The 26,526-nt window shown below is 43.7% G+C and overlaps 1 protein-coding gene across 1 annotated transcript; it reads left to right on the forward strand.

The window, feature by feature from the left end:
• The first annotated feature begins 237 nt into the window (after positions 1-237).
• On the forward strand, positions 238-26,526 carry B3GNT2 (UDP-GlcNAc:betaGal beta-1,3-N-acetylglucosaminyltransferase 2). Its single transcript, XM_019634418.1, has 2 exons — positions 238-488; positions 24,015-26,526. Exon 2 carries the CDS (start codon positions 24,024-24,026, stop codon positions 25,215-25,217), a length of 1,194 nt encoding a protein of 397 aa, XP_019489963.1. The 5' UTR covers positions 238-488; positions 24,015-24,023; the 3' UTR covers positions 25,218-26,526.

Genomic DNA, 26,526 nt, shown 5'->3' on the forward strand with positions numbered 1-26,526 from the left:
CCCCCAGTTTTCCAGACGTGTTGCTTTCCAGATGTGGGCCTGGGGGCTGGGAGGGTCCCCGGAAGCCAGAAGAAGTGAGAGCCTGGGCGGGGTCCTGGGCGCCGGCTGACTGACAGGCGAGAAAAGAGCCTTCCCAAACTTGGGGCGCGGAGCCCGGCTGGGCGGTGACGCGAGGGGCGGGGCCGGGCCCGATTGGCTCATCTGGCGGGGGCGGGGGCGGAGCCGAGCCGGGCTCTCGGGAGGCGGCGGTGTCGCTGGGAGCTGGAGATCCGAGTGAGGCGCAGCGACAGCGGTGGCAACAAGTGCGGGACTGAGCCGACACGGAGCCGCTCCCGCCGTGGACACCGCCGGGCCGCCAGTCGCGGGCGCAACGCATGGAGCGTGAGCGGCGGCGGTCGCCGGGCTGAGCCGCGCGGAGCGGCCGGGACGTGGATGCGGCCGCGATATCCCGCCCCCGCCCCGCCGAGCAGGAGCTGCTCCCGGACAAGGTAGGGCCGGCGGCGGGTGTGCTTCCCTCCCCGCCTCCTCCTCCCCCACCGCTTCTCCAGGCCAGCTCTGCCCCACCCCTAATTGCTCTTGGTCCACCAACCCCCCCCGCACCGGCGTTCGTCTTCTCCCCACCCCCGGCCAACCCAGTTCCTCGCCGGTTCCGGCTTCGTACCGGTGTCCCAGCGGAGGAAACCGTCTCCAGGTGGCTCCTGCCGCATTTAGCGCCCCCCGGCTCCCCGCCATCGTCCTTACCTTAGAGGAAAAGGAGAACGAAACGCGCCGCAGCGTATCTTTTGCCCCATTCCACACCCACCCCACCCCCGGGGCCTGAGGACATCACTCCTCTCCGCTGCACCCCAACTTCCGGGGGAGTCCGCGCCGGGGTGATGCAGGCAATTGTGAGGGGCGCGTGGGGACGGGCGTCCTCTTCTCGGTTGCGGGGGGCGTTTTGGGGAGGGGGCCGGGCCGTGCGTGATTTAGCGCTCCCACCCCCACATCCCACCTTCGCACTGCGCCGGTCTCGTGTGCCGCATGGGGAGATCAGGTGTTTGTGAGCCAAAGAGCCGCCACAGTCTCTCCCCACCCCCTACCGCCTGCCACTGCCACCTCCTTGTCCCCAAAGGCTGGTTTCTGCGAAACTTAGGGAAAACCTTTCACTTTGACCTCTAAAAAAATATTCCACGCTGCTCGCATAGAATGATTAACCAGGCTGCTTGCCCGAGACCTGGGGAGGGGGGAAGGGTCGGTGCTGCGGGGAGCGCGTCCCGCCAGCCTCTGCAAAACGCCTCACTGGAAGGGTGAGCTTGGGGGTGCTCGGTGGGCACTCCGCGGGTGCTGCGGGTGCAGGTCCTGGCTGCTGCCCCGGGACGGCAGGAGGACCCTTCTGGAAGCAATAAAATCGAGTCGCCTTAATTTCCAGGTGTTTTACACTCAGGGCGGGGAGCCCCAGAACCCATGGTCTCCCCATCAATTGAGGAGGAGCAGCTGAAAGACTCCCCACAAGCGTCACAACGTGAAAGCTCATCTTTGAAAATAATATATACATTTTAAACCTGGGTTATCGAGGAGTCTCTTCTGCTTGAAACCTGGGGGTGGTATGTCTTGGCTCCCCTACTCCTTGATGGCCTCCTGAACCAGCCCCAACTTCGTAGAACGATAGTTTAGAACAATTATACCATATTCTCCTGCCCCTCCTTTGTCGGAGCCATGCTGTAGATTTCAGATTACGAAGCCAGTTGGTGAATGTGGGCTTATTTATTCTCGTTAAGACAAAAATTTCCAGTGTAATTGTGCCTCGGGAGGTGATGGGATGGTTAACCAGGGGGTGGACTGGACTAGGACTGGGCCTAGAAAGGCGGGGCGGGGACTCTAGCTGAGCCCAATCCTAGGGTTCTCCAGCCGTCTGGTGGTTGCACCCATGCAGATCTAATAGCTGACTCCAAGGCCTGTGTGGTCACTTCTTCTCACTGTCCTGCTTCTGTTTCTTTTGAATAAAAGTTGTTAAGCCTGGTGGAATTTGGGAGAGTGTTCCAGAGCCTCTGTGCTCTTAAATCAGGTTAGATTTTAAGACCAGGGAAGTGCAGGAGCCCTATAGAGCTCTATTTGAGTAAACCTTTGCCCAGCCTTTACAAATGTCTTTATCTTTACATCTTCTGTTTGAAATTACTTTTTCCATTTCAAATACTGCCTTTTCCCTTGGGAATCTCCCTAGAGCAGGGGCTCACTGCTCTTCATTTAGTTTTTGTGCAGTTGGCATGTACATGATGAAAAGCCTAATTCTCCATAAAAGTTCTAATCCTTACTGTTCACTGGTTTTGAATCTGCCAGGCACTGTTCAATGATGTGGGGCAAGTTTATCATCCCAGTCTCATTTTCCATATCTGATTTTGGGGCAGTGTCTGCTCTACCAGATCATTTTTGAGGATAAATAGGATAATGTTTGCCAAACTCTTAGCTCTGCCATCAAGTCAGTTAAAAAGTGGTGGTCGCTGTGTAATCAGCATAGAAGTTGCTCCAGACATCAACTTCCCCCTTAACAGTAACCAGTGTAGGAACCGTTTAGATTTGTCTGACTGACTGAAACCAGCCAAAGTTGGCAGATGCATAACACATTTTTCAAGTCCAAGGAATGAGGTGGTCTTTTGAGGAAAATAAACATAATATGCTTGTAAAAATTATGACTTGATTTTTTTCCTGCGTTTCTGATGGAGAGCTGAATGTATAGATGGGTTGTAGTTTTGAAAATTGCTGTTTTTAAAAACCCCACAATTTAGATTTCTCTAATTCTAAGATACTAAAGTTGCTAAAAATAGAAAAGTGAATGATAATTCACGGTTAATTTTGTTTTCACTGTCCAATTTGTTCAAATGTGTGGTTTTTTTTTTAAGAGTTACATCAGGAAATGAATGAGAATCCAAAAAATTATTCATCATTTTGCTTTACAATGATGCATGTTAGTATAAAGCTAAAATGTTCATGATAGAAATGTGTGAAGCTTTTTTGTCTGATGCAGGGATAAGAGAAAAGGTGAATCCTTTGTTTTTCAAAGAAACTCTGAAGATTCAAATTTTAGTGTTTTTTAGTAATGCTGGTTTAAAAAAACAAAACATAATTCAGTGATGCTGACCCAGGGCTGTGAAAGTGCCTGAAGCACACTGTGTTCTTATACTGGGTCAGTGCTTTTAATTCTTTCTAACTTGCTTAATAGCCACAATATTTGACTCCACTTAGTTTTGTTTTGTTTTTGACAGTTTTATTGGACAGTTTGTTGAAGACTTTAAAAATTAATAAATGCAAATAGCTACCTTTATAAACATTGAGATCCTTGTGTCTGGGATAACATTTAGTTATGTAATCTATTGCAGCACACCAGTGGTGGTGCATACATTACCAATACTGAAAATTTCTCATAAAAGGCCTTTTGTTCTTACATATGCAGATGCTCAGGGGAAACTAAAATCATTTCAGTCAATTGCCTGACATTTAATGTTAAAACATGAATTAAACTAGACTGACAATTTGAAAGTTGGGTTTCCTGGCTTGCATAATTGAAAGCACCCAGTAAAGCAGTTTCCCCCTGACCCCCCTCCCAAGGTGGGATAACTATTAACTAGGTGCTTGCCAAATATGTCTCCACATGGTAGGATGAATAAATTCCTCTCTCTGGAGATGCAATTACCCTTTGAATAAAAGGTGTGTGTATTCAGGGAATAAGGCTTTGAGAAAATTGATGTAATGATTTCATCATCACAGGCTGGTGATGAGGCTTTGGTAGTCTGAACAAAGCTTGGGTGGGAAGAACTTGTTACTTGATGGAGAATTGATTAGGGCATGTGTGGCACAATTACTTTGTTGTTGGAAAAAGTTACTTGTATTATATATGATTTTTCTATTTGTTAGAACTCTGAGTTGAGATTTAGCACTTACTGTGTTGTCCCTCCTGTGAGATTTATGCTCTTTGCCCATCAGCTTTGTCTTTTTGCCTTGTCCTAATTTTTGTAACCAAACTCAAACTTTTGAGAGTTAGCGTTGTTGATACAGTTATAACATGTCTTGAAATATTTGGTGTAATTTTAGCTTTAGGTTATTTCCCTAGATAACGCTAAGAAATTTGTTACAAATTATTGCATCTATGAACATTCCCTTAGAGCAGGGTTTTAAATAGTTTTTATTCTGATGTGACTGCAGAAGGGAAATTCCCAGTAGCCAGGAAATTGATACTTTCGACTACATTTAAAAATAGGTTTACTGTTCTGATTTCTTCACTCTGGTGTGGTTAGGATGTATGTTGCTTACCATAATGTTTTTAAAAACTGATTATCCAAGAGAATCAATTCTAGATTGTGGCCATGCCCTGTCAGAGTGGCTGTGTGGTGATTTAGTGGTTAAGAGCGTGAACTTGGCGTCATCCAGATGAGGATTTTTTTTCTTTTTTAACTTGAGGCATAGCATACAGTAAAGTGTGGAATGTGCACTAATATTAACTGTGTGGCTCATGAATGTGTGTCCATTCATGAAACAAAGAAGCGAACGTTTTCTGTGCCCCTTTCCAGTCACTATTCGAATACTCCAGAAGCAATCGTTAGATTCTAACTTATATCATCTTAGATGTGACTCGTATTACCATAGATTGGTTTTTTCTGTTCTTGAACTTCACATAAATGTAATTACAGAACCATACAGTGTATAGTCTTATGTGAGAGAAACCTGAATTTGAATTTCAGCTTGTCACTTACTGTATGGTTACTGTGTGACTAAGTTACTTAACCTCTCTCAGCCTCGTTTTCTCATTTGTGAAATGGGGGAGATAAAGCCCTATCTCAGATTTGCTAAGAAAATTAATGTGATGAAATCTCTAAAACACTTACCACTGTGCCTGACATGCAGTTTCTTTGTCCCCCTTTTATTTCTTTAAAAAGGTGATAGCTAAAGCAACTGTATACTGTGATTTGATATGCTATTTCATTACAAAGCTACATAGATCTTTTATTGAAACTTAGTGGCCAAGCCTTGATTCAACACTTTGATGTAGCATTTAGCTTAAATAAGACATATTATTTGTTGATAGTTGATCCCCTATTATTTTTAGTTGACATTTCCTCTGTAAGTCATGAAATTACAGTCATTGAAATGTCCCATTTAGAACTCATAGGCCACCTGTGTGATATGAGCTAGTTTGCTGAGGGTGCAGTGATGACAGCTCATTTACACTATCATAAGGCTCATGGAAGAGTTTAGTTTTGATAAGAGGCAGCATCAGTAAGTACCCTGGATGCCCAGAGCAGCCTTTTACTGCTGTATGTTTTGTGAATATTTCAGAAGTGAAAGCACAGGGCCAATTATTAATGGCATGCTTCAAACAAGTCATTTAAAATGTTTTCAACTTTTATAATCTTACTCTATAAGTGGTATTATGTATTCAGTGGTCCTGTGTCTGCAGTGTTTTGGTGGTTTTATTAGATTCTTTTTTGGGGAGCCATTCTTTAATTGTATAGCTTGATTGGTAATTTGGCATTCTTTCTAAAAGACTTTTTCCTTATGATGTTTATTTAGGGGAAAAAAAATCAACATAGAGTAAAGTAAAATAAAATTAATTTCACCACCTCTTAACACTGTAACTACTGTTGACTTGGTTTGGATCCCTCTAGGTGCTTTTCTCTGCATCTGTATACTTCCAGAATGGGCTTGAAACACACACACACACACACACACACACACACACACACACACACACACACACACACACACACACACACACACTGTCAGTACTTTAGGCAAATGTAAAACAGATTATGTGGACCTGCCTAGAGATACCTGGCAGAGAGGGGAGGAGGCTTTGAAGGCCTAGATTCAAGTCCATCTCAACTCTGGCCCCTGCTTGTGGCTAACATTGTGAGGAGTGCTGGGCATGCAGTCCCCAGAGGCTCCATCAGAGGGGCCCTGACCTCCAGATTACAGTAGCCCAGAAGGAAAACCTGTCCTTGAAAGCCCCCCTCCCCTGCCCACACACCATAAGACCTCAACATGATGTCTAATGTGAATGGGCAATTTGTTCACTTAGCCAGCATGCATTGATTGGGCACTTAGTATATGCTGAGCACTGTGCTTGGCCCCATGTGTATTCCTAGATGGGTCGGACACAGTTTCTGCCCTCAAGGAGTTAGCAGCCTGGTGGAAACTCTAACCAGGAACTGATGAAACAGGTGTAAGCAGAGTGCATTGTTGGGGACAGCCAAGAAAGGCTTCCTGAGGAAGTGGTGTTTGGGCTTAGCCTTCATAGGTGAATAAATAACTTTTCAGGGGCAGAAAACGAGGGCGGGGCAGTCAGGGGATGGTCGGCTTGTGGCAATGTGCCCAGGGAAACAGCAGGTAATCCCATGGGTTTGGAGGGCACGGTGCTTAGGAAGGCATAATAGGACACAGTGCACCATTGATGACCATGCAAAGAAGTGGTACTTGATAGCTGTGGAGGTCATGGGGAGCCCTGGAAAGTTCTGTGGAGAGGATTTGGTGACATGTCCCTGTCAGGAAGATGAGCTTGACCAGGGAGGTGGATAAGAAGCAGGTTTGATCATGGGGTCTGGGGTCTGGCCTCCTGATGGGGCTCCCTGCGTGCTGTTTGGCCCGCAACTGTATATTCTCAGAAAGAAGCTGGAGGAATCTCTAAAAACTAAAATTACTTTACACACTTCTCTACTCAGAATCCTCCAGTGGCTCCTCATCTCCATCAGACTAAAGCCAAAGTTTTACGAGGCCCTTGGCTCAATTCACTGCAGCCACACTGGCCTTGTAGCGAGCCCGCCTTTGGCCTTTGCGCTGGCTGTTCCTTCTTTCTGGAATTGTCCGGTACCCTTCTGCCCACCTCCTTTATGAGAAGAGAAGCTTTCTGTCTTTATCCCCATCCCCTGTACTCTATTTCTCATCTAACACGTAAACTTAATCAGCCATATGAAAATTGACCACAAAATTGTATCCTTCGTTGTCTGTTTTAAACACTGCTCTGTTTAAGTAGGTATTTGATAATTGTTGAATTAAGTCACTTCATCAGCCTTACTGGGGAGAAAAACTGAGGGCTCATACTGGGCCAGGGATAATACATGGGTGTGTGTGTGTGTGTGTGTGTGTGATGTATTTGAAAGGGAGTGAGGCATAGAGACTTTCATGGTGAGGGGGATGAGATTGGGAAACCAATTTGGGGACGTGTGGAGGAGGCGAGGTACAGTTACAGGTAGATTGGGGTGTACTTAATATTCAGGACATTGGAGGTTATAATGATGTCTAAAGGGGTTCAGGGGACAGGAGTGGGGAAAGGGAAGACTGAGAAATAGGCTTGAGCCCAGAGCTGTGGAGATCATTCATTTTAGGGAATGGGGCCAGGAGCAAAGTCGGCCAAGATGCCAGAGAACCAGGAAGAGATCAGGGTTAGGGGGTGGTCTTGAACTTGGGGTGGGGGTAGAGGTGGTGAGTAGCCCTGTTAGGTGCCCTGGGAAGACAGGAGAGGCCCTGTGAGGGTTGTGAAGATTGTAGAGGGTGAAGGGGATTGGGAAGGTCATGGCATGACAAAGGGGCGTGACCTTTTCAGGAAGTTGGCAGGGAAGGCAAAGAGGAGCTTAGGGACTCTGGAGCCACTGGAGAGGGAGAGCTTTGAGGTGGAGGAGAAAGTGGAGATCGCCACCGATACAGTACCCCAGGGGAGCAGCAAGGGCTGTCATGGGACTGTGACTTATGAAAAGGGGTGATTGGTCCATGCAGAGAACTTGAGGTAGATTTAGGTCCCAGAGCTGACATCAGATAGCTTTTGTAACCGTGGAAACCACTTAGCTTCCCTTCACCCTACCCCTCCTGCAAAATACTAGGAAAAAACTTGCACAGCCAATCTCACATATTGTTTGAATCCAATGCAGTCATGAATATGAAAGTATTAGCACTCTAGTAAGGTTGTCTCTGTGGACCCTAAACTCCCTACTATGGCTTATACTTTGTGCTTCAGAATTCTGTTGTTGTTTATTTTCTTTGAGAAGCACTTCACATCCACATGCTTCTGTGCAGTGCTTGTTTTTTGAGTCTTGATTAGGGAGTGACACAATTGTATTTAAAAAAACAAAACCCTTCAAGTCTGGCTCTAGATTGTTCAGTGGAAAGCCTGGTGATATTTTCAGAATCAAATATATTTGTCTAGCATGGAAAGGGTCAAAGTGGGTTTGTTATAAATACCATCATTTCTAAATATCTAACATTTGCAACTAATGAGATATATTTTACATGTATTATTTTATGGCTGAATTTGACTTGTTTATAAGGAACTTATGAGTATGTAGCTTTTATTATTTAAGTGAGATGCAGCCATTTAATTTTCATTCTTCCTTCACCACATAAGGAATTATTTTCTTCAAATGAACTTAAAATACCTCTTGTACGCCTATTTTTAACTGAATGTTTCTCTTGAATTTTTCCCTCAAGGTTCTGATGGATCCTCTTTTTAAAAAATCTTTTTATAGTGAAAATTTTCAAACAAGTACAGACACAGAGCCTTAGGTGGCCATCCCTGGTTTCAGCGTGATGGCCTCTCTATTTTTGTCCCTACCCCACCCATGACTAGGAGGCTGTATAAGACACCACCCAGAATGAGAGGGCAGGCCCATGCTGGACTCCAGGTGTGGGAGCCATCAGGTGTAGAGATAGTAGAAGCTGTGGGAGTGATTGGACTCCCAGTGGGAAGGAGAAGTGGGCGGAGGGTGGAAACAATACAGGGATTGCTACCCCTATGATCTGTGAAGGTGACATTCACAGACATATTTAAAATTAGGTGACTTAAACTGCTTGGTAAAAGAGGCCTCATTTCTAAGCTGCTCAGTAGTGTGTTCATATATTGAGCAAACACTTTCTCTTTTATTTTGGCAACATAAATTTTCTTTGACAGGTGGCCAGAGAAAGACATGTTATTATTTCATCTCTTCTTTAAATATGACAACATAAATCTTGGTTGACGAGTCCGCACCTTTAATAGGACATTTGGATAAAAGGCCAAAATGTCACTGTTTTTGAGGATATGTATTTTAAATCCATATGATTTATTTTGATATTTTTAAAACAATTTAAAAACAATAGTCGACAAGCACCTATCAGTGACTTGTTGAAATTTAACAACATTTGAGAAAGGGAAGAGGGGCAGGAAATGCATCTGGGAGCTGGGGAACAGGGGACACCATTGTGCTGAATGGTACCCCATTCTGAGGTTGCCACTTAGCATCGCTTGTCACTAGAACAGCAGTTCTCAACCTGTGGGTTGCGACCCCTTTGGGGCTCGATCGACCCTTTCACAGGGGTCTCGTAAGACCATCGGAAAACACATATTTTCGATGGTTTTAGGAACCGAGACACCGCTCCTCTATCCGTCTCCATGCTTCAAGACAAAATTTCATTTATTTGTAATTAGAAATAAATATTTCACAATATATAATTACATATTGTTTTTGTGATTAATCACTGCTTTAATTATGTTCCATTTGTAACAATGAAAATACATCCTGCATATCAGATATTTACATTACGATTCATAACAGTAGCAAAATTACAGTTATAGAGTAGCAACGAAAATAATTTTATGGTTGGGGGGTCACCACAACGTGAGGAACTGTATTAAAGGGTCGCGGCATTCGGAAGGTTGAGACCCACTGCACTAGAAGATTATCTTCTGAGAGGAGGATGCTTCCTGACTGGAGCAGAGGCGGCTTCCCAGGGGAGCCCAACTTAATTGGATACTCAGTATGTGTAGGGAGCAGTACCTGGTGCTCAGTGTGGCTGGGGCGCTTTCACCTCACAGTCACAGCACATGTGGGGCGGGGGCCCTGGGTCCTGCCTCCCTGCCTCCCTCAGGGTTGAGGAGGATGGATCTTGGCTCACCTGGAACCATTGGGGCTGGGCAGTACTGCTGGGGTGGGGTGGGTTCTAGGTAACTAGTTCTTAGTACTTCTTTTGGAAGGCTCCCATTTGGGGGCAATCCTGAGGGCCAGGAGGGAGGATTAAATACAAGGAATGAGGGAACTGAGGAGGAGGCAGTGGGATTTGCACCTGGGCCTTCAAGGATAGCAGTAGGATTGAGAAATGGGAAAATGGGCATTTCAGGCTAGGAGAAGCCAGAGGAGCTAAGGTGTGTGGGTGGGGAAGACAGCAGTTGTTCTTAAGAGGTCCTGGTGCCCAAGATGGCTCTGGGAGGGGATTTTGAGGGTGGCATACCTGGATCTAGGGTCAGGTCTTTGTGATTGCACTTAATGAGGATAGGGACGCCTCCCTCCTCTTCACTGTGGCCATGCCATCCATGCAGTCCATGCCTGTCTTCAAGTTTGGCAACAGCTGGGATCGACTTAACAGGCTGGGAGCGGCCCATCTGAGTTCCCAGTTCCTGTCCCCTTCCTCCACTCTGTCTTAGGAACATCAGACAAGTTTTTGGAAGTAATGCACCTATCTGTAAAATGAGGACACCTCACTAACCCCTTCACAGGACCATGTATCCACTTGGTTTCTTGACATGCTTTCTGGCACGTGGACAAGCCCTCGGCTGGTGTGTCTTTTTATAAAAAGTGCTCCTGATAGATCCATCCCATTTTTTATTTCTTGTCTTTTTTCTCCTCCCCCAAGGTATTAGACCTGTTGATTGATTTTAATACATTAATTAAATCTCTGGACATGCTAATTGTGCATAAGTTTCTGTGATTTTTCATGCATGTTTTTAGAGAGTGGATCATGCAGTTATTTGAAGGCAGCTCTTCTAAGGGATGCCAGATGGACAGTAAGGAGTCCTGGAGTCTGAGGTGCTGTGCCACATGCTCCTTGGTGTCTCCTTCATTGAAACCAAGGGAAGTGCTCTTAAGAATACATGTCGCTGGAAACCTTCATCCTAACAGCCAAGAAATTGAGACTCCCAAGGCAATTTATTAAATTATGTAAAATAAACACAATGGATGTCATTGGAATTATTTTAAATATTTATTGAAGTTATAAAAGAAGGCTGATTTTAACATGCTATGTGCAGTCCCAACTTGTAGCATGTTGAAACAATGTTTTCTTGATTATTATTTTTTTTTAGAAGGAAGACAAATGTAAACTTTTATTTTGCAGGAAATTGATGGTGATACTTTTAAACTACATTTCATGGGGTCACAAATTGCCAAATACAATTTAAAAGAATTGGGAAGGACTGTGGTTGATTTAAGAGAGGTTGTAGAGTACCTGCTGGAAGTGACATAGGTGAATCTCTGTGCCAGGGAAAATGGCAAATTGAATTTGGCTGCCCAAGGGCTAAACATTAAGTGATTGATTTAACATCTAAAATTTCGACTTCTGTTTGTGATCAGTTTTCACAACCCATGGAATTAAGTGGTGGGAATGATGTAATTTTGCAAGTCAATTTTAAAACTGAGGAGAGTCAACTTTTAATTTCGTTCAATTAGTCTTTAATTGAATTTTTTAAGCATTTTACTATGTAAAATGACAGTAATCTCTTTTCCAATATCTATATGCAAATACTCTTAATTGGTTTCACCAGCTTTTCTGTATATGTGTCTGTAGACACAAGTAGCCCACAGAGCAGGTATTCCTATCTCCTCCCCTCTTCTGTATAACAAGATTGCCAAGCCATGGCTGATGGCCTACTTACTAACAAAAGCATTTATATACAAGGTCAGTTCGATAACTTGATTTATATAAATACAGACTGTTTCTAGTGCTGTACTATAATTTATGCTCATGCATTTTTATTATTTTTTTCATTTTTATTTTTAATTACCTTTTCCTCCCCTTCTGCATCCCTTGGGCCTATGTTTGTTTACAAATTTATTTAATTGTATGAGACTGTTTCCTGAGATGTTTTTAGGTGCTGTACTGTATTGAGACAACTCCAGGTAATGTTGCCTTGATGGGTGAGGCGTGAGGCATTGAGGGGAAAGCTCAGGAATTCGAAAAGGCTGATGACCTTTATGAAGAGGAGTCACCTGACTGACAACTAGACAGCCAGGGGCCAGCGAGGATGCTCTTGGGGGGGGGGGGGCTTGGAAATGTAGGGCCTGTGTGTAAAATTATTTAGCAATGACTCTTGATCAAAGAATAAAAATTTTCCTTTAGTCAGTCCTGTTCCTTTACTGCCCCTCCCTTTTATGTCCTTATCCTCTGACTTACTGGCTGATAAATTGTCTGAGTGGCAGACACCAGAGATACTCAAATGACTATAGCCCTGCCCTGCCCTTGAGGCCCACGCATCCTATGTTTCAGACTTGCTAACAGGGTGAATGTGGCTGTAAGGTTAACAGCAGGGGGAAGTAATGAAAACACACCTACCCGGTGGTGGAGGGATCAAGGAAGGTGCCACAGGAGGTGGTGTTGGGGCAATTGATTTGCCTTTTTGGTCTTTTTGTTTTTTTATGTTCATGGCCTACAATTGAAGCTGTAGACTGAGAAAAAGACTTTGTCACTAATAATAATTCTCACTGCTTGACACACCAACCTGGCTCTCCCTGTGGGTGACCTCCGGTGGCGAGGCCCTGTGCCTCCCTGTGCCTTGGTTTCCTCTTCTGTAAATGAGGTGGTTGGAATAGATGAGCTGTGAGGCACTGGTAGAGAAATTCTTGTAGCTTTCTGGCAGTGAAATTGGGATATGGTCTGTGTGTGGAATGCGTGTGCATGTTACTGAGGAAACCAACAAAAGGGTGAGATGGTTCAGTTTATGGCCTTCATGTGTTCTTCCATCACCTTATCTGACACAGGCTGGTGACTCTTCCGCTCAGAGCCATGAAAGTTGGGCTCTAGGTCACCTCTGCACTAACCTGGAGCAGGTCGTAGGACTGTCTTGAGTTCCCTTCAGTTGAGGCTGTGGTGACGCAAGGGGAAGGGAGAGGAGTGAAAAGGCAGCATTTTCTCTGTGTAAAGAGCTCTGACAAAAGGGTTTGCCCAAGATGTGGTGTATATACACAATGGAATACTATTCTGCCATCAGAAAAGAGGAAATAGTGCCATTCGTGACAACAGGGATAGATCTTGAGATTATCACGCTAAATGAAATAAGTCAGACAGAAAAAGCCGAGAACCATATGATTTCACTGATACGTGGGATATAAATCCGAAAACAGCAAAGGAAAAAGGCAAACAAATGAAGAAACAAAAGCTCAGAAGCAGACAATAGTTAAGTGGTTACAAGAAGGTAAGGGGAAAGGGGGGTGACAGATGAGGGTAAAAGGGATCAAATATATGGTGATGGAAGGAGAACTGACTCTGGGTGGTGAACACACAATGTGATACATACCGGTAGATGATATATTACATAATTGTACACCTGAAACCTATGTAACTTTACTAACCATTGTCATCCCAATAAGCTTTAATTTAAAAAAAGCGGGGGAGGGGGGTGTTTGCCGATGATGTGTTTGTGATTAGGCCAGTCTAAACCCCTGCCAGTCCCTCATTCTTGAGTGTGAATAAATACCTAACACATAGGGACCCCACCCACGTTAGGGAAGATTTCTGAATTACCAGAACCAGGACCTCTGGGCATCTTAAACCAAGTGAACAATTCCCAACCTGCGATTCTGTCTACATTACTCTTCTCATTCTGGTTAAAAAGAAAAAAAACTTCTCTACCTCCTGGTTTTCCTTACAGTTGTTTGCATTCTCTGGGTAGCCACAAATGCAGTGATTTGAGTTCCTAAATTATGTTTTTAAAGTGCGACTTTATTTGGGGACTCTTGAAATCCTCTTTGAGTGACAGTGTTGTGTGGTAAAAAGAGTATAATAGCTTACACTTGGAGCCTGGGTCCAGGGTCCCAAGTGCTGGCTCCACTGGAATTAGCTTTGTTACTTCAGGCTAATTGCTTGACATTGTTGAGCTGGTGGTGAAGATTAAATGAGAATAAGAAGGGCAAAAGGTGTGAGGAGGAGGAAAATCAGGAAGGAAGCAAATGAAAAGACAGTGTAAATGAAAACAGAGAGATGTCCTTTGTTTGTAAAGATTAAAAAGAAGGGCAGCGGCCATGGTTAGTATGGATGGCTCCATGCTCTTGGGTGTTCAGAGTGGATAAACCAGTCTGCCCTTTCTTTTTGGTGGGGGGATGGAAGGGAGGGAGGGGAAAATTAGATTATATTTTAAATGACTAAAAATTTGTGTTCTCTTTGTAATTTTTCCAAAAGAAATATAAAAACCATAGAAAAAGACATACATATGAAGTTGTTCATCAGTTTGTTTGTTTGTTTGCTTTCAATTATAGGGAAAATCAGAAACAACTCATGGGTTAGTGGTTGGTAAACCAGACCAGATATCTGTATTCTGTCAGAGGTGCATTAGAGACCTGATGATAGAAGACAGACTACTCAGATCACGCTCTTTTCTACCTGTGAACTGAATCTGCTTTACAGAAGTGAAATCTCAGTGAACATAACATAGACATCCACTTTGGAGTACTTCATTTTTCCCGTATTTCATATTCCTTTATGATTTAGTCTTTCTTTTCTTTTTTAAAATAGAGGAGCTGTGAAAGAAAACACATTTCTACAGTTTCTCCAGCATTTGTTAAATTAGACGTGGGCTCCTTCCTAGTGGAAAGGCCCTAGGCCCACCAGCGCTGACCTACTCTTCCCAGTGTGGCATCAGAACCCACCTGCTCACAAACTAGCTGTGTGGGTCTCTACCTGCAGACACCCTGTGCCCCTACCCCATCTCTTGCCTGTACTGCTTCTCCCCACATTTCTGAAATCTACCGTTTCAAGCCCTACTCGGGTCTTGCCTCATCCTCTGCCGTTGACTAACAGACTGGCATGTACGAATATTTATTGCCCATCTGCCAATTCAGTATACATAACTCATGTTTTAGACCAGCGGTTCTCAACCTTCCTAATGCCGTGACCCCTTAATACAGTTCCTCATGTTGTGGTGATCCCCCAACCATAAAATTATTTTCGTTGCTACTCTATAACTGTAATTTTGCAACTGTTATGAATCGTAATGTAAATATCTTTTTGTTTTCCCATGGTCTTAGGCGACCCCTGTGAAAGGGTCGTTGAACCCCCAAAGGGGTCGCGATCCACAGGTTGAGAACCGCTGTTTTAGATCCTTCTAACTCCAGACTCAAGTGAAAATGCTTGTGGTTGGAGATGACTTTGGGTTGGTGATATAGAGATCTACAGCATGTGCCAGTTTCTGGTTTCTGCCTCTCACTTCCAAATCCACCCTTCTTGCCTGATCTGTGAAAATGGATTGGGGCCCTTCAAGTATTTTTCCTTTGCCTTCTGTAAGTTTAAGGCTTAAGAAGATGCTGCAGGAAGAAGAGATTTTCCTCCCTGGTTCCCAGTGTATTGAGTGTGTGTGTCTCCAGGCTCCTAGAGTGCCTGCTTCTTTCCCTGCACTACTAGGTGCCTGCGGGGCACAGCCTTCTTCAGCATTTGGGTGCTCTGGGCTTGCTCCCGCTCAGGCAACAGTGGTGGAATGGGGAGCCTTCGCCCAGCCCAGGTCATTGCTTCCGCACCCCTTTCCTCAGCCCCTACACTAGTGCACATTGTTCACCCCATGGCCCTGACCCAATATTTGTCCTGAGCAGTGGCCCTAAGCTGCTCCGTCCAAGCCATACATTGATGTACTGAGCTCCTGCAAAGGGAGGCTTCTCTAGTCCAAGTTCCAGAAGCACCCTGACCCCCTGTGTGTGCATGGCTCCTTCAGCATTCCCATTCCCTCTGCACACCCACCCAGCAGTCTCGGCTCACCTGCGTCCCCAAGGTTTGTTTCCTGTAGTCCTCCTGATGGGGACACTGTGTTCCAGGCTTTGTGCCTGTATCCCAGAGGGTTGTTCCTGCTTTCCTAGTGAGTGGACCATGTCTGGCCTGTGCACTCAGGGACCTTTCTGCCCCCCATACCTACTTCAGTAAGCTCTGAATACCTCTTCCACGTTTGTCCTTTTTTAGGTACTTTTCATCTGCCGCTGGCACCCTTTAGAGGTCTAGTCCATCTTTACAGTTACTCAGTTATCATATTCTTTATACTAAACTTCCCCTGCTTAAATTAGTGGGTGGTTTTTGCCTCCTGATTGGACTCAGACTGAAATACATCCCATATAACCCAACTGAACAAAGCAGAAGGATGAACCAGAGAGAAATCTTCTTGGGATATCTCTAAGGGCTCGTTCAGAGCCAGGCAGACTACACTTGTGTGTACATAGGTCCTGGAACTTGGAATGGAAACATTTCCCAAGCCATAGCCATGTACAGGCTTTTAACTAGGGCTTCCAAAACACGGTAAGCTCCCCAGGAAGTGACTGCCTGCGTTGCAGCACATCTTTTTAAAAATGATTTCCCACCTTAGGGAAGTAGATGGCTCCAAGTTTTATGTCTGTACTGGGGACCTGCCTTCCTTTAGGCACATTCACCCTGTCTGTGGACTGTCATGGCCTTGGTGGGGGTAACAGTTGCCGGAGGTCCTCCCCTCACCAAGAAGGAGGTGTGGAGGCCCCCCCTAGTTTGGGGTAGGTGGAGGAGTGGTTGGCTTGGGTCTGCTGCAGGAGCACAGATGGAGCCTTTACCTGGAAACACTGCCGAATCCCATCTACCTGTCTTCCCGCACGCAGTTGGTGCTCAATCAAACACACCTACATGTGTGTTGCCTTTGGTGGGTCTGGGGCTGACTGGGGGAAATGAGTGACTGGGCTGTGCTTCCCACCCCAGTTTAGCTCTTCAAATCTTGCACCCATCCTCATAGTCTAATACGGACTCAACGACTTCTGAAACTCTTTATCTCCCGTAACTCTGGAAAGTTCTTCGAATTATTTCTATTGTACTTTAGTACTTTAAAAAGTGAGACAGATTTTTATAAATATATATGTATCACTTACCAACACACATATAAGTGATTTTCCAGTGTCATCTCTTTGGAGAAGGGTGTGTATATTTAATTAATCCAATTTCTACCGAACATCTCATTCTATCAATGAACTTGGCCAGATGACCAAAATGTATCTTCAGCAAATGCTGAATGAGTCTCAGATGCTGTGTGCTGGGGTAATGATGGTACAGTGTGATGACCTTGATTGTGGAAGGTGATGCCCACATGACCAGGTATGGATGCCCTAACTCCTGAGAGGTGGGTCCTTCAGCCAGGAGGTGACCCAAGCTAATTTGGAAGGAGTAGCAGCTCTCCAGGCAGGCATAGAAGAAGGAGGGCACTCTGCAGATAGCAGAGAGAACCTGGGGTTTTCTGCGACAGAAACATGTTTGCTGTGGTTAGAGGCTAAAGTGTAGATGTGGTGTGGGGATGGGGAGGTTGGCAGGAGGTGGTGGGAAGAGAAGCACAGAGGGCCCTGGCTGGGACCAGAAGGGCAGATGAGGGAGAAGAATGGAGCAATTAGGCTGGTCTTCAGGCTGGGGTATGTCCCTGGGCAGGAGATCTCTTAGAAGAGGGGAAGAGGGATGCGGCCCTGAGCTTGAACTCTGGAATGAAGGAGAGAGGAGTTCTAGAAGGCAACACATGGTTACAGTTAGGCTTTGGGGGAGCAATAGCACGTTGTGGTGGCCTGACCAAACTGGGGGAGTAGTCTTAGCAGGGGCTGTGTGTACATGGGATTGAAGACTGAGTGGATAGGGAATAAGGCATATTTGGGAGCATGGTAGGAAATGAGATGTTAGGCTACTGCAGTAGCCAGTAACAGAGCGTGTATGGCATAGAGGACAGGTGAGGAGGGGGTACAAATGACCTTATGGAGGTGGGAACACGAGACACCACTCCTGGTTGGATGTCGAGAGCAGGGAGAAGAAAATCAAGGTTATGCTAAGGTATGCACCCAGGTTCCTGGGAAGTTGATTCATTGGAAATGGGGGCCGGGGAAGAGGGACTCTGCAAAGCATTTAGAAGCTAATCTCTGGAATTAGCTGCATCAACTCGCGATCCTTTTTTTGGCGGTGACGTTTAAAGCAGTGGATAGATGGGTTTCTGCAAAGTAAATTTATAAAAGAGGCAATGAACGACCAACAAAACTTGAAAAACGTGCTTTCATTTTGTATTTGGTGGAGGAGTCAAATTTCTCAAGAACTATTGAACTACCCTTTCATGGTAGACAAAAAACTGGTGTGGTAGGTTATATCATCCCCATTTTGCAAGCAAGGAAACTGAGGCTGAGAGAGGTCAGGCAACTTGCCTCAGGTCACACAGCTGGTAGGCAGCATAACCAGAATTTAACTTTGGGCTCTCTAACTCCAGATGACAGGTCGACTTTCCAAAGTGAAGATGGATCTGGGACCTCTCCACCCTCAAACATCTATCAGCCCTGTTTTATAATTACATAGTCTTCACACTGAAGACTTGTGTCAGTTTTACTTAAAGGCACAGGCAAGATGGCCTCTACTAGGGTTAATTTCCTTTTGTTAAATTTTCTTCTTCCCCTTCTTTTGAAAGTTCTATATGTATTTATTTGAAGAATGAATTTAGTAATAGGTTTTATTTTAAATGATAAATATCATTTGAGAAAATCAGCCATGCTGGGCTTTGGGAGAACTTAATGGGGACCAGAACACATCCTGCCGGGCACTTTGATGCATAATGTCACCTGTGGGGCTGTGTAGGTGAGTAGATTCATTATATGTACTTTTCCCTTTTAATTTTGAACATGAAGGGTACTAGTAACGACTACGAACCAGATTCCTTGAATTTAGCTGGTTCCAAGACTGACACCAGAAAGCCGAGGCAGACACCTGTTCTCACTTCGTGCCAGCCCTGAGGTGAGGTTGTGGGGCAGTCTTGAGGCTCACTTGCCCAGCCCTGGCAAGAACCCAGGCCAGGCTTCTTGTTCCTGTTAAGAAACAATACTAGGCGTGGCCCAGCTCTCATGGTCTGACTGAGTTGCTTCACTCACGCCTGTATCCCATCCTCTGCCTTGAGTGCTAGAAGCTGATCTCTCCCCCAGAACCACTTATCTGCAAACTGTCCCTGTCTCTGTTCATCTGAGCAGAACCTGGAAAGGGCTGGCAAGGGCCAGGCAGCAGATGGGAGCAGCCTGGGAGGAAGGGATTTAGGAAAACCACTCTTGCTGGGCTCTGGGAGGTGGGGGAAAACGGGGCATGCAGAGTGATGTATATATTCTACAAAGAGTAAACATGTTTCTCTCGCCCTATGGAAGTGGACTTGGGCTCTTTCTGTCTCTGAGGATTTGTTTGTCCGGTGTGTGCAGAAGAGTGAGCAGGAAGCCGGATCCCATGGACACAGGCTGCTAGGCTCAGACTTCTGTGGTTGAATCAGCTTCTGTGGGTTTGCAGCCTCCTTGCCTCAGCCTGACTGGACGGGGTGGCGGGTCATTTTATTTCATGATTATAAGACGGTCCTGCCTTTTATCCTTAACCTTGCGACTTAGGGGAGAGTATAGGGTAGTCTCAGGCACAGGTTTTAGATTGACCCTAGGCGTGGTTGCTGGCTCTGTCCCTCACTAGCTATTGGAGGCCACCTACCTAACTGGGGCCCCTTGGGGGAGTGGGTGGCAAACCCTAACTCAGAGTTGGGTGAGAAAAAATCCTCATGGCTGTCGGTGGCCACATTAAAATGTCTCCTGACCATCAGGCACTGCTTCAGTAGTTATAGGGCTTTCAGAACTGGACAGAATTTTTTAGGATCATCCTCTCCAGTGTTTCCCAGTCTAGTGTGCAAGAGTGAAACACTGGGATTGTTTGAGCTGCATATGGGGAAACAAAATGAGGTATGTGAGGTGTTTTGCCCAGAGCTTGGCTTACAGGGTAATCGTTCAGTAAATATTACTTATGGTACCACCCTGCCTCCCATATCTGATTTTGACTCATGGTAGTTTCTGTGGGTTAAAACGTATAATGCTTTAAAATATTTAATACTTTTAAAAAAGATTAACCATGGAAAATAAGACTTGTGTCCCTTTAGTTCCTTCAAAGTCATAAAACCTTGTGCGACAGCATTCACTTGCATCATGGTTTAAAACTCGGACTCTAGAGCCACACTCCTTGGGTTTACTGCCATTTATCAGCTATGTGACCTTGGGTAAGTTAAAACACCGCTCTGTATCTGCCTCGTAGGTTTGCTGGTGCCTGGCAGGTACCTAAGTATTTATTAAGATAAAGCAGATGACGTTCACGTTTGACTATTATTTTTAGGAATCCTTTCTAATAGATGGCTTCAGGCAAATGGCACAGGCCCAAGGAAGAGTGTGCAGGCCACCTAGGGATGTATAAGACAGAGCCTCTGCTGAACACTGCAGGGGCCAGTGATGGAGTGTCTGTGGGACTGTTTGGCCATGACACAAGCTAGTGACATGGGTTGCAAAATTGAGAACCCAGCATCAGGGATTCTGTTTGATGTGCTCCCACCCCCATTCCAGGCTCTAGATGTGTGTGGTAGAGGCTGTTCAAGGAGAGAGATGGTGTGGCAGCATGAAAGAATGTTAAAATCTATAATCCTAGCACCCTGATTAAACCGGTTTTGGTTTTGTGTGGTATTTTATCTGGATTTTCACATAGTTTAACCATAGTAGCAAGTGGACTATTTTGTAATCCATTTTCAATGAACAAATATGTTGTTTTTTCTCTACCTTGCATTTCTAAATATTTTAATTGCAGAATAACAGAGGAAGTTGTTTTTCATTAAACAAAATGAACTGAAGTGGTTTAGATATTTCAAAAACGGTTCAGTCCTTTTGGGGAAGGCTTTATTCCCAAGCAAAGGTGAAAAGCTAAGCGTGTTCTTTGTCTGCATATGGCATTTCCTCCTATTTTGTTACCATAAAAATTCTGTGTTTCACAGTGAGGGTTGTATAACATCTTCCCCAGCATCGGGCTAAGTTTTCATCTCAAATTCTTTTTAAGCAATGTAACTTCCTGCTCAAAAAAGGACACAGAAGTGGTTTTATGTCTGTAAGTCAGAATATTTAGTCAGATATTCAGGGAGTTTTTTTCCCCACAGATATTTTTATGGGGGTCACTGTTTTATCCTCCTTTCCATGAACTTTGGTTTGTTGTAGGAGTCTGCCAAAAGCCGAGTTCTCACGTGAGGGGCTGTGCCCCGTTCACAAATGAAAGATGACATTTAAACTGAATGGAAAGTACAGTTAAGAATCTCGGGGTTTCTCACTCTTCTTTCTCAGGTTGGTTGAGAAGAAATGCCTTTTAGCAAGTGGTGGTTAGAGTTAGCTTTAACTGCACATTTGGAAATTTAGACAAGGAAGGCTGGCCATTCTCCAAAGAGGGGCTAGGAGCTACTAGGCGTTCCCATGTCCTTTTCTTTGGAGAGTCTTGGTAAGATCAAATGTACCATGACTCTGTCTGTCTCTTGGGTCTTTTCAGTCTTGAGCCAGCCCTTGAGGGACCACTGTTGGCCTCGCCCAGTGCCTTGCCTACTGACCTGGATGTACCTTGGAGCAAAAGGAGGAGATCCAAAGAGCCCTGGATTGGAAGCCAGAAGGCTGTGCCATCTCAGCCTTGTCTCTTAACTCAGGCAGCTCAGTCAACCTCCCCTGATCCTCCATTTTTCCTGTCTGGTAAAATGTTGTCCCCTCACCTTCCCTTACGGGGTGCAAACGAGAAATGGGCAGGAAAATGCTTTGCAGACTAGAATCCTTGAGCAAACAAAAGGTGTGAGGATGGTGGTCTTTGAGAGCTACAAAGCCCTGTCTTGGCTGAGGTGATGGGAGGCCCTGGCTGGGTTTTGGTTGTGGAAATAAAAGCCTAAATTGCAGTGGATGAAGTTGGAAATCTTGGCCAGGATCGGCAAGCCCAGTATATTCCTCACAGTATTTCCAAAAGAAGGATGGGTGCTTTCCATGATAGAAACTTTAAACCATCTCTTCAGATGGTTCTGACTGGATCCAGATAGCCATAGTCCTGACCCATAACCTGGATGCATAACTGGCTCATTTGTCTGGAATCATCTTACATTTTATTCACTCTGAATCTTTTCCTAGGAAGATTAACTTAGAGGTTCACAGTGAAGTACTTTGCTTCCCTTTTTTCCTTCCTTAAGATGTCTTCTTTTACTCTAGAAATTTCAGAAATAGTCTACTGATACTCATATTCCTTTTCTGAGTTGAAAATGTCTGCCAAGTACTTAGCTATTCACATTGTGTGCTGTTTTTCCCTGAGTTCCCTTCCAAGTCTTTTTCCTCGTTGTTAGTCTTTCTGTGCTCACCCTCATACCTTTCTTTGTTGCCCTTCTTTCAGCCTGTTCACATGAAGGGCCCAAGACCTACAGATTGGAGAGACTGGGTCAAGCGATACTTTAACTTTAGGAGAGTTATCACAATTTAGAGAGAATTGTTGGTTTTTGAAAAGTGTTTTGTCTCAAATCTGGAAGCCAAAAATTAGAAAAAGCTTAAAATGATTTATTTTCTGAAAAGATGACTAATTCTTCTAACTGTATGAAATTCCCATGCAAATATATTCTAAGTATCCATTTGAGCTCTCTTGCCCTTGCAAGTAAGGCCCATATAATAGCAAGGTTTAGATTACCAGAGGTGTACTGGACTTAGACCTTTAGTTTGCTCATAAGTTTTGCCAGAAAACTCCTTTGAAAGGAGCTGACCTAAGAAGGGTGTAGGCCCTAGACTTAGGTAGGGACATTTTGAATTAATCATGTTATGTGTGACTTGGACCCATTTAAAACTGTAATTAGGGAGTTAAGAAATGTCTTGTGGTTTTTTACTATCTTCTTTGGAGGAAGTGTCGGAAGGCTGTTTCTTGGTAGCTCAGTGGTGGGATCTTGAGGGGTGGAGGAGGGTAGTGGTGGAAAAGTGAGGAGAGAAATAGGGTGGTGATAGGAGACTGTACTTAGGTGAACTGAGGACACCCACATAACTTAATCATCTGCCATGTTCTCTAGATGCGCAAAGTCTTTGGGGGAGTAGGGACATGGAGTAGGGGCTTGTTATTTAAAAACACATTTTACTTAAATGTTCATGACTGAAGCTATTTAAGCAGTGGTAAGCATAGGTAACTAAATTAGGACATACATAGTACATGTCTATACCCTAGAAAGTCCCCTCCTGCCCCCTTCCAGTCAAAACCTCTACTACTATCATCTTCAGATTTCTAGGGCTTGGATTAGTTTTGCTTTCTTGAACCTAACATAAATGGAATTTGAGGTCTGTCTTTCACTCATAATGTACTCTTGTTGCTAGTAGCCATAGTTTCCTTTTTATTGGTGGGAATTATTCCACTGTATGAATATACCACAATTTGATAATCTGTTCTTCTGTTGATGGTATTTGGGTTGATCTCAGTTTTTTAGCTATTAGAATAAAGCTGGTATAAATCTTTTTATTGTATTTCTCTGAACACTCAATGTGATTGGGCTCCTCCACCTCCTACCCTTGCAACCCTGGGCAAGTGTCTTGATCTCTCTGTCTTGGTTTTCTAATCTGTGAAATGATGGGCTGGAAAACAGTTCAGGGTTGGGACCACCATTTTTAAAAAAATGAAATAGAATAAAATTTAAAAATTGGTGTGAATAACATGGAACTGCACACATTGCAATAAATAAAAATACAGTTGTATGTGTGTGCACATGTATGTACTGCATCACAATATAAAATGCACTTGTTACTGTGAACTGTGGGCAAATCATTTTCCAACACTGATTTGTATGAGTCTTGTAAGCAAGGAAATGGCACACCTGTGAGGAACACCTGTGAGGTTATTTTGTGAACACATATCTGCCCTCAGGTGTCTAAAACAGCCAGTGTTAACAGCCACTTAAATACTGCTTGCTTATGGACCAGCCACTGTTCTAAAAGTTTTATATATAAAATCATAGAGCCCGCACACCCATCCTGTGAAGTGCGGCTATTATCTCCATTTTATAGATGGAGAAGCGAGACATCAGTTATACAACTTGCCAGAGGTCACAGAGCTAGAATGAATGGTAGGAACGTGCAAGCCCAGAACCTGCTCTCAACCACTATTTCAGGGGAGATAAAGATGAAGAGGCAAGTGAAATGTGAGCAAATGCAAATTAATAATTATTCGATTAATACAATGCCTCCTCCCTTTTATTCCAGATATGAGAAATGAGTGTTGGACGCCGAAGAATAAAGTTTTTGGGTATCCTGATGATGGTAAATGTCTTCATTTATTTGATTGTGGAAGTCTCTAAAAGCAGTAACCAAGACAAAAATGGAAAGGGGGAAGTAATAATACCCAAAGAAAAGTTCTGGAAGACATCTGACCCTCCTGCGGCATATTGGAATCGAGAACAAGAAAAGCTGAACAGGCGGTACAATCCCATTTTGAACATGTTGGCTAACCAGACAGGCGAAGTGTACGGGTTTTCCAATATAAGCCATCTGAATTATTGTGAACCTGACCTGAGGGTCACGTCTGTAGTTTCAGGTTTCAACAATTTGCCAGACAGGTTTAAAGACTTTCTGCTATATTTGAGGTGTCGAAATTATTCATTGCTTATAGATCAACCGGGTAAGTGTGCAAAGAAACCCTTCTTATTGCTGGCGATTAAGTCCCTCACTCCACATTTTGCTAGAAGGCAAGCAATTCGGGAATCTTGGGGCAGAGAAACGAATGTGGGGAACCAAACAGTGGTGCGTGTCTTCTTACTGGGCCAGACCCCACCAGAGGACAACCATCCCGACCTTTCAGATATGCTGAAGTTTGAGAGTGAGAAGCACCACGACATTCTTATGTGGAACTACAGAGACACTTTCTTCAACTTGTCTCTGAAAGAAGTGCTCTTTCTCAGGTGGGTGAGCATTTCCTGCCCAAATGCTGAGTTCGTTTTCAAGGGCGATGACGATGTTTTTGTGAACACCCATCATATCCTGAATTACTTGAATAGCTTATCCAAGAACAAAGCCAAAGATTTGTTTATAGGTGATGTGATCCACAATGCTGGACCTCATCGGGATAAGAAACTGAAGTACTACATCCCAGAAGTTGTTTACACTGGCGTCTACCCACCTTACGCGGGGGGAGGTGGATTCATCTACTCTGGCCACCTGGCTCTGAGGCTGTACAACATAACTGACCATGTCCTTCTCTACCCCATTGATGATGTTTATACTGGAATGTGCCTTCAGAAACTCGGCCTCGTTCCAGAGAAACACAAAGGCTTCAAGACATTTGATATAGAAGAGAAAAAAAGAAATAACATTTGTTCGTATCTAGATTTGATGTTAGTACATAGTAGAAAACCTCAAGAGATGATTGATATTTGGTCTCGGTTACAAAATGCTCATTTAAATTGCTAAAATATATACAAACTAGACTTTGCATAGAAAGATGTATCTTGAATAGTTTTCATGTTGTGCTCTCTCATTAGGAATCATTTCTATGCTAAACCATCAGAATTGCCTTCATAAATGTAGTGTCCATTTGAGGGCCTCTAAGTCCTTCAATGTGGTACTTTCTGAAGAGGGAACGCAGAAGAAGATCATGATTTTTTTAAGGAGGATATGGCAGAATGAGTGGTTCTGATTCTTCCTACTGGCTAGTGGTCATTATTTTCTAGTTTGCCCCCCATCTTATCTGGAATAATAAGTTTCTGAAATTTGACCATTTTAAGTTATTTTTGTTTTGCCCGCATATGATAATATCCCTACTTTTCCATTATAATGAGTAAATTGTCTGTAATTTAGGTGTTTATGAACCTATTGGCCATAAAGAATTTGTTGTACATTATTCAGTGGTTTTGTGAAATGGACTTAAATTTATTTTCATAAAATTTCCTACCACCCCAACAGTATTTTTCTTGTGTTAATCTAATTAGTTAACTTTGCAAAATGAGGATCACTGTATGACATGTATCCAGTTTTTCTTGTTATAGTCTTATGGTCATAATAAGGAGATTATGGTACAAGAACATAGTAACTGTTCTTATATTTGATTTGCTGGTTGGTATCATAATAGTTCTCTATTTTTAGTATTTGAAAATAATGAGTATGATTCCATAATGGCCAACCGAAGATTGAATTGACCTTGGCAATCATAAGTGTGTTTATGATTTTTTAGTGAGGACCAGGAAAGCATATGTAACTTTTGAACTTTAAGTGAAAAGATCAAAGTTGCAGCCCTTTTCATGAGAGGTTTGTCAGTTTAAAACTCCAGGATTCTATTCTTGCCATATTTTCCATGTTGCTTAAACAAAATTATTCCGAGTAGTGACTGCTTCCCTGTCTCAGTGTAGAAGTGCCTGTGTTTTTATTTATTGTTCAGATCAATGACCAAAACGTTTTCTTAAATATATTTTGTGTAATATTTTATTTGTATACAGTGTTGTTGGTGAAATATTTAATTAGAGCATGGTATTTTAAGCGTTAAGGTATAACATGTTAAATAAAGCTGTTATTTTTGAATTAAAAAGAAAATTTTTTTGGGGGGTGGGGGGGTGAATCTGTGAACTGTTAGAGTTGGCAAAATTCTGCCAAATTGTTGCTTATATATACCATCTTATAACATGCTTTCTTGAAATTTTTTTTTGTGTTGATAGAGATAAGGATTCTTACCAGATGTGATACTGGGGACTGTAAGAAGATGGAAATAAAGTAACTGTATTTTTAA

Source organism: Hipposideros armiger, unplaced genomic scaffold, assembly GCF_001890085.2.
Source record: "Hipposideros armiger isolate ML-2016 unplaced genomic scaffold, ASM189008v1 scaffold_2, whole genome shotgun sequence".
Classification (NCBI taxonomy): domain Eukaryota; kingdom Metazoa; phylum Chordata; class Mammalia; order Chiroptera; family Hipposideridae; genus Hipposideros; species Hipposideros armiger.

Coding starts and splice junctions, on each gene's coding strand:
- B3GNT2 (XM_019634418.1), top strand. CDS start 24,024: ATGAGTGTTGGACGCCGAAGAATAAAGTTTTTGGGTATCCTGATGATG.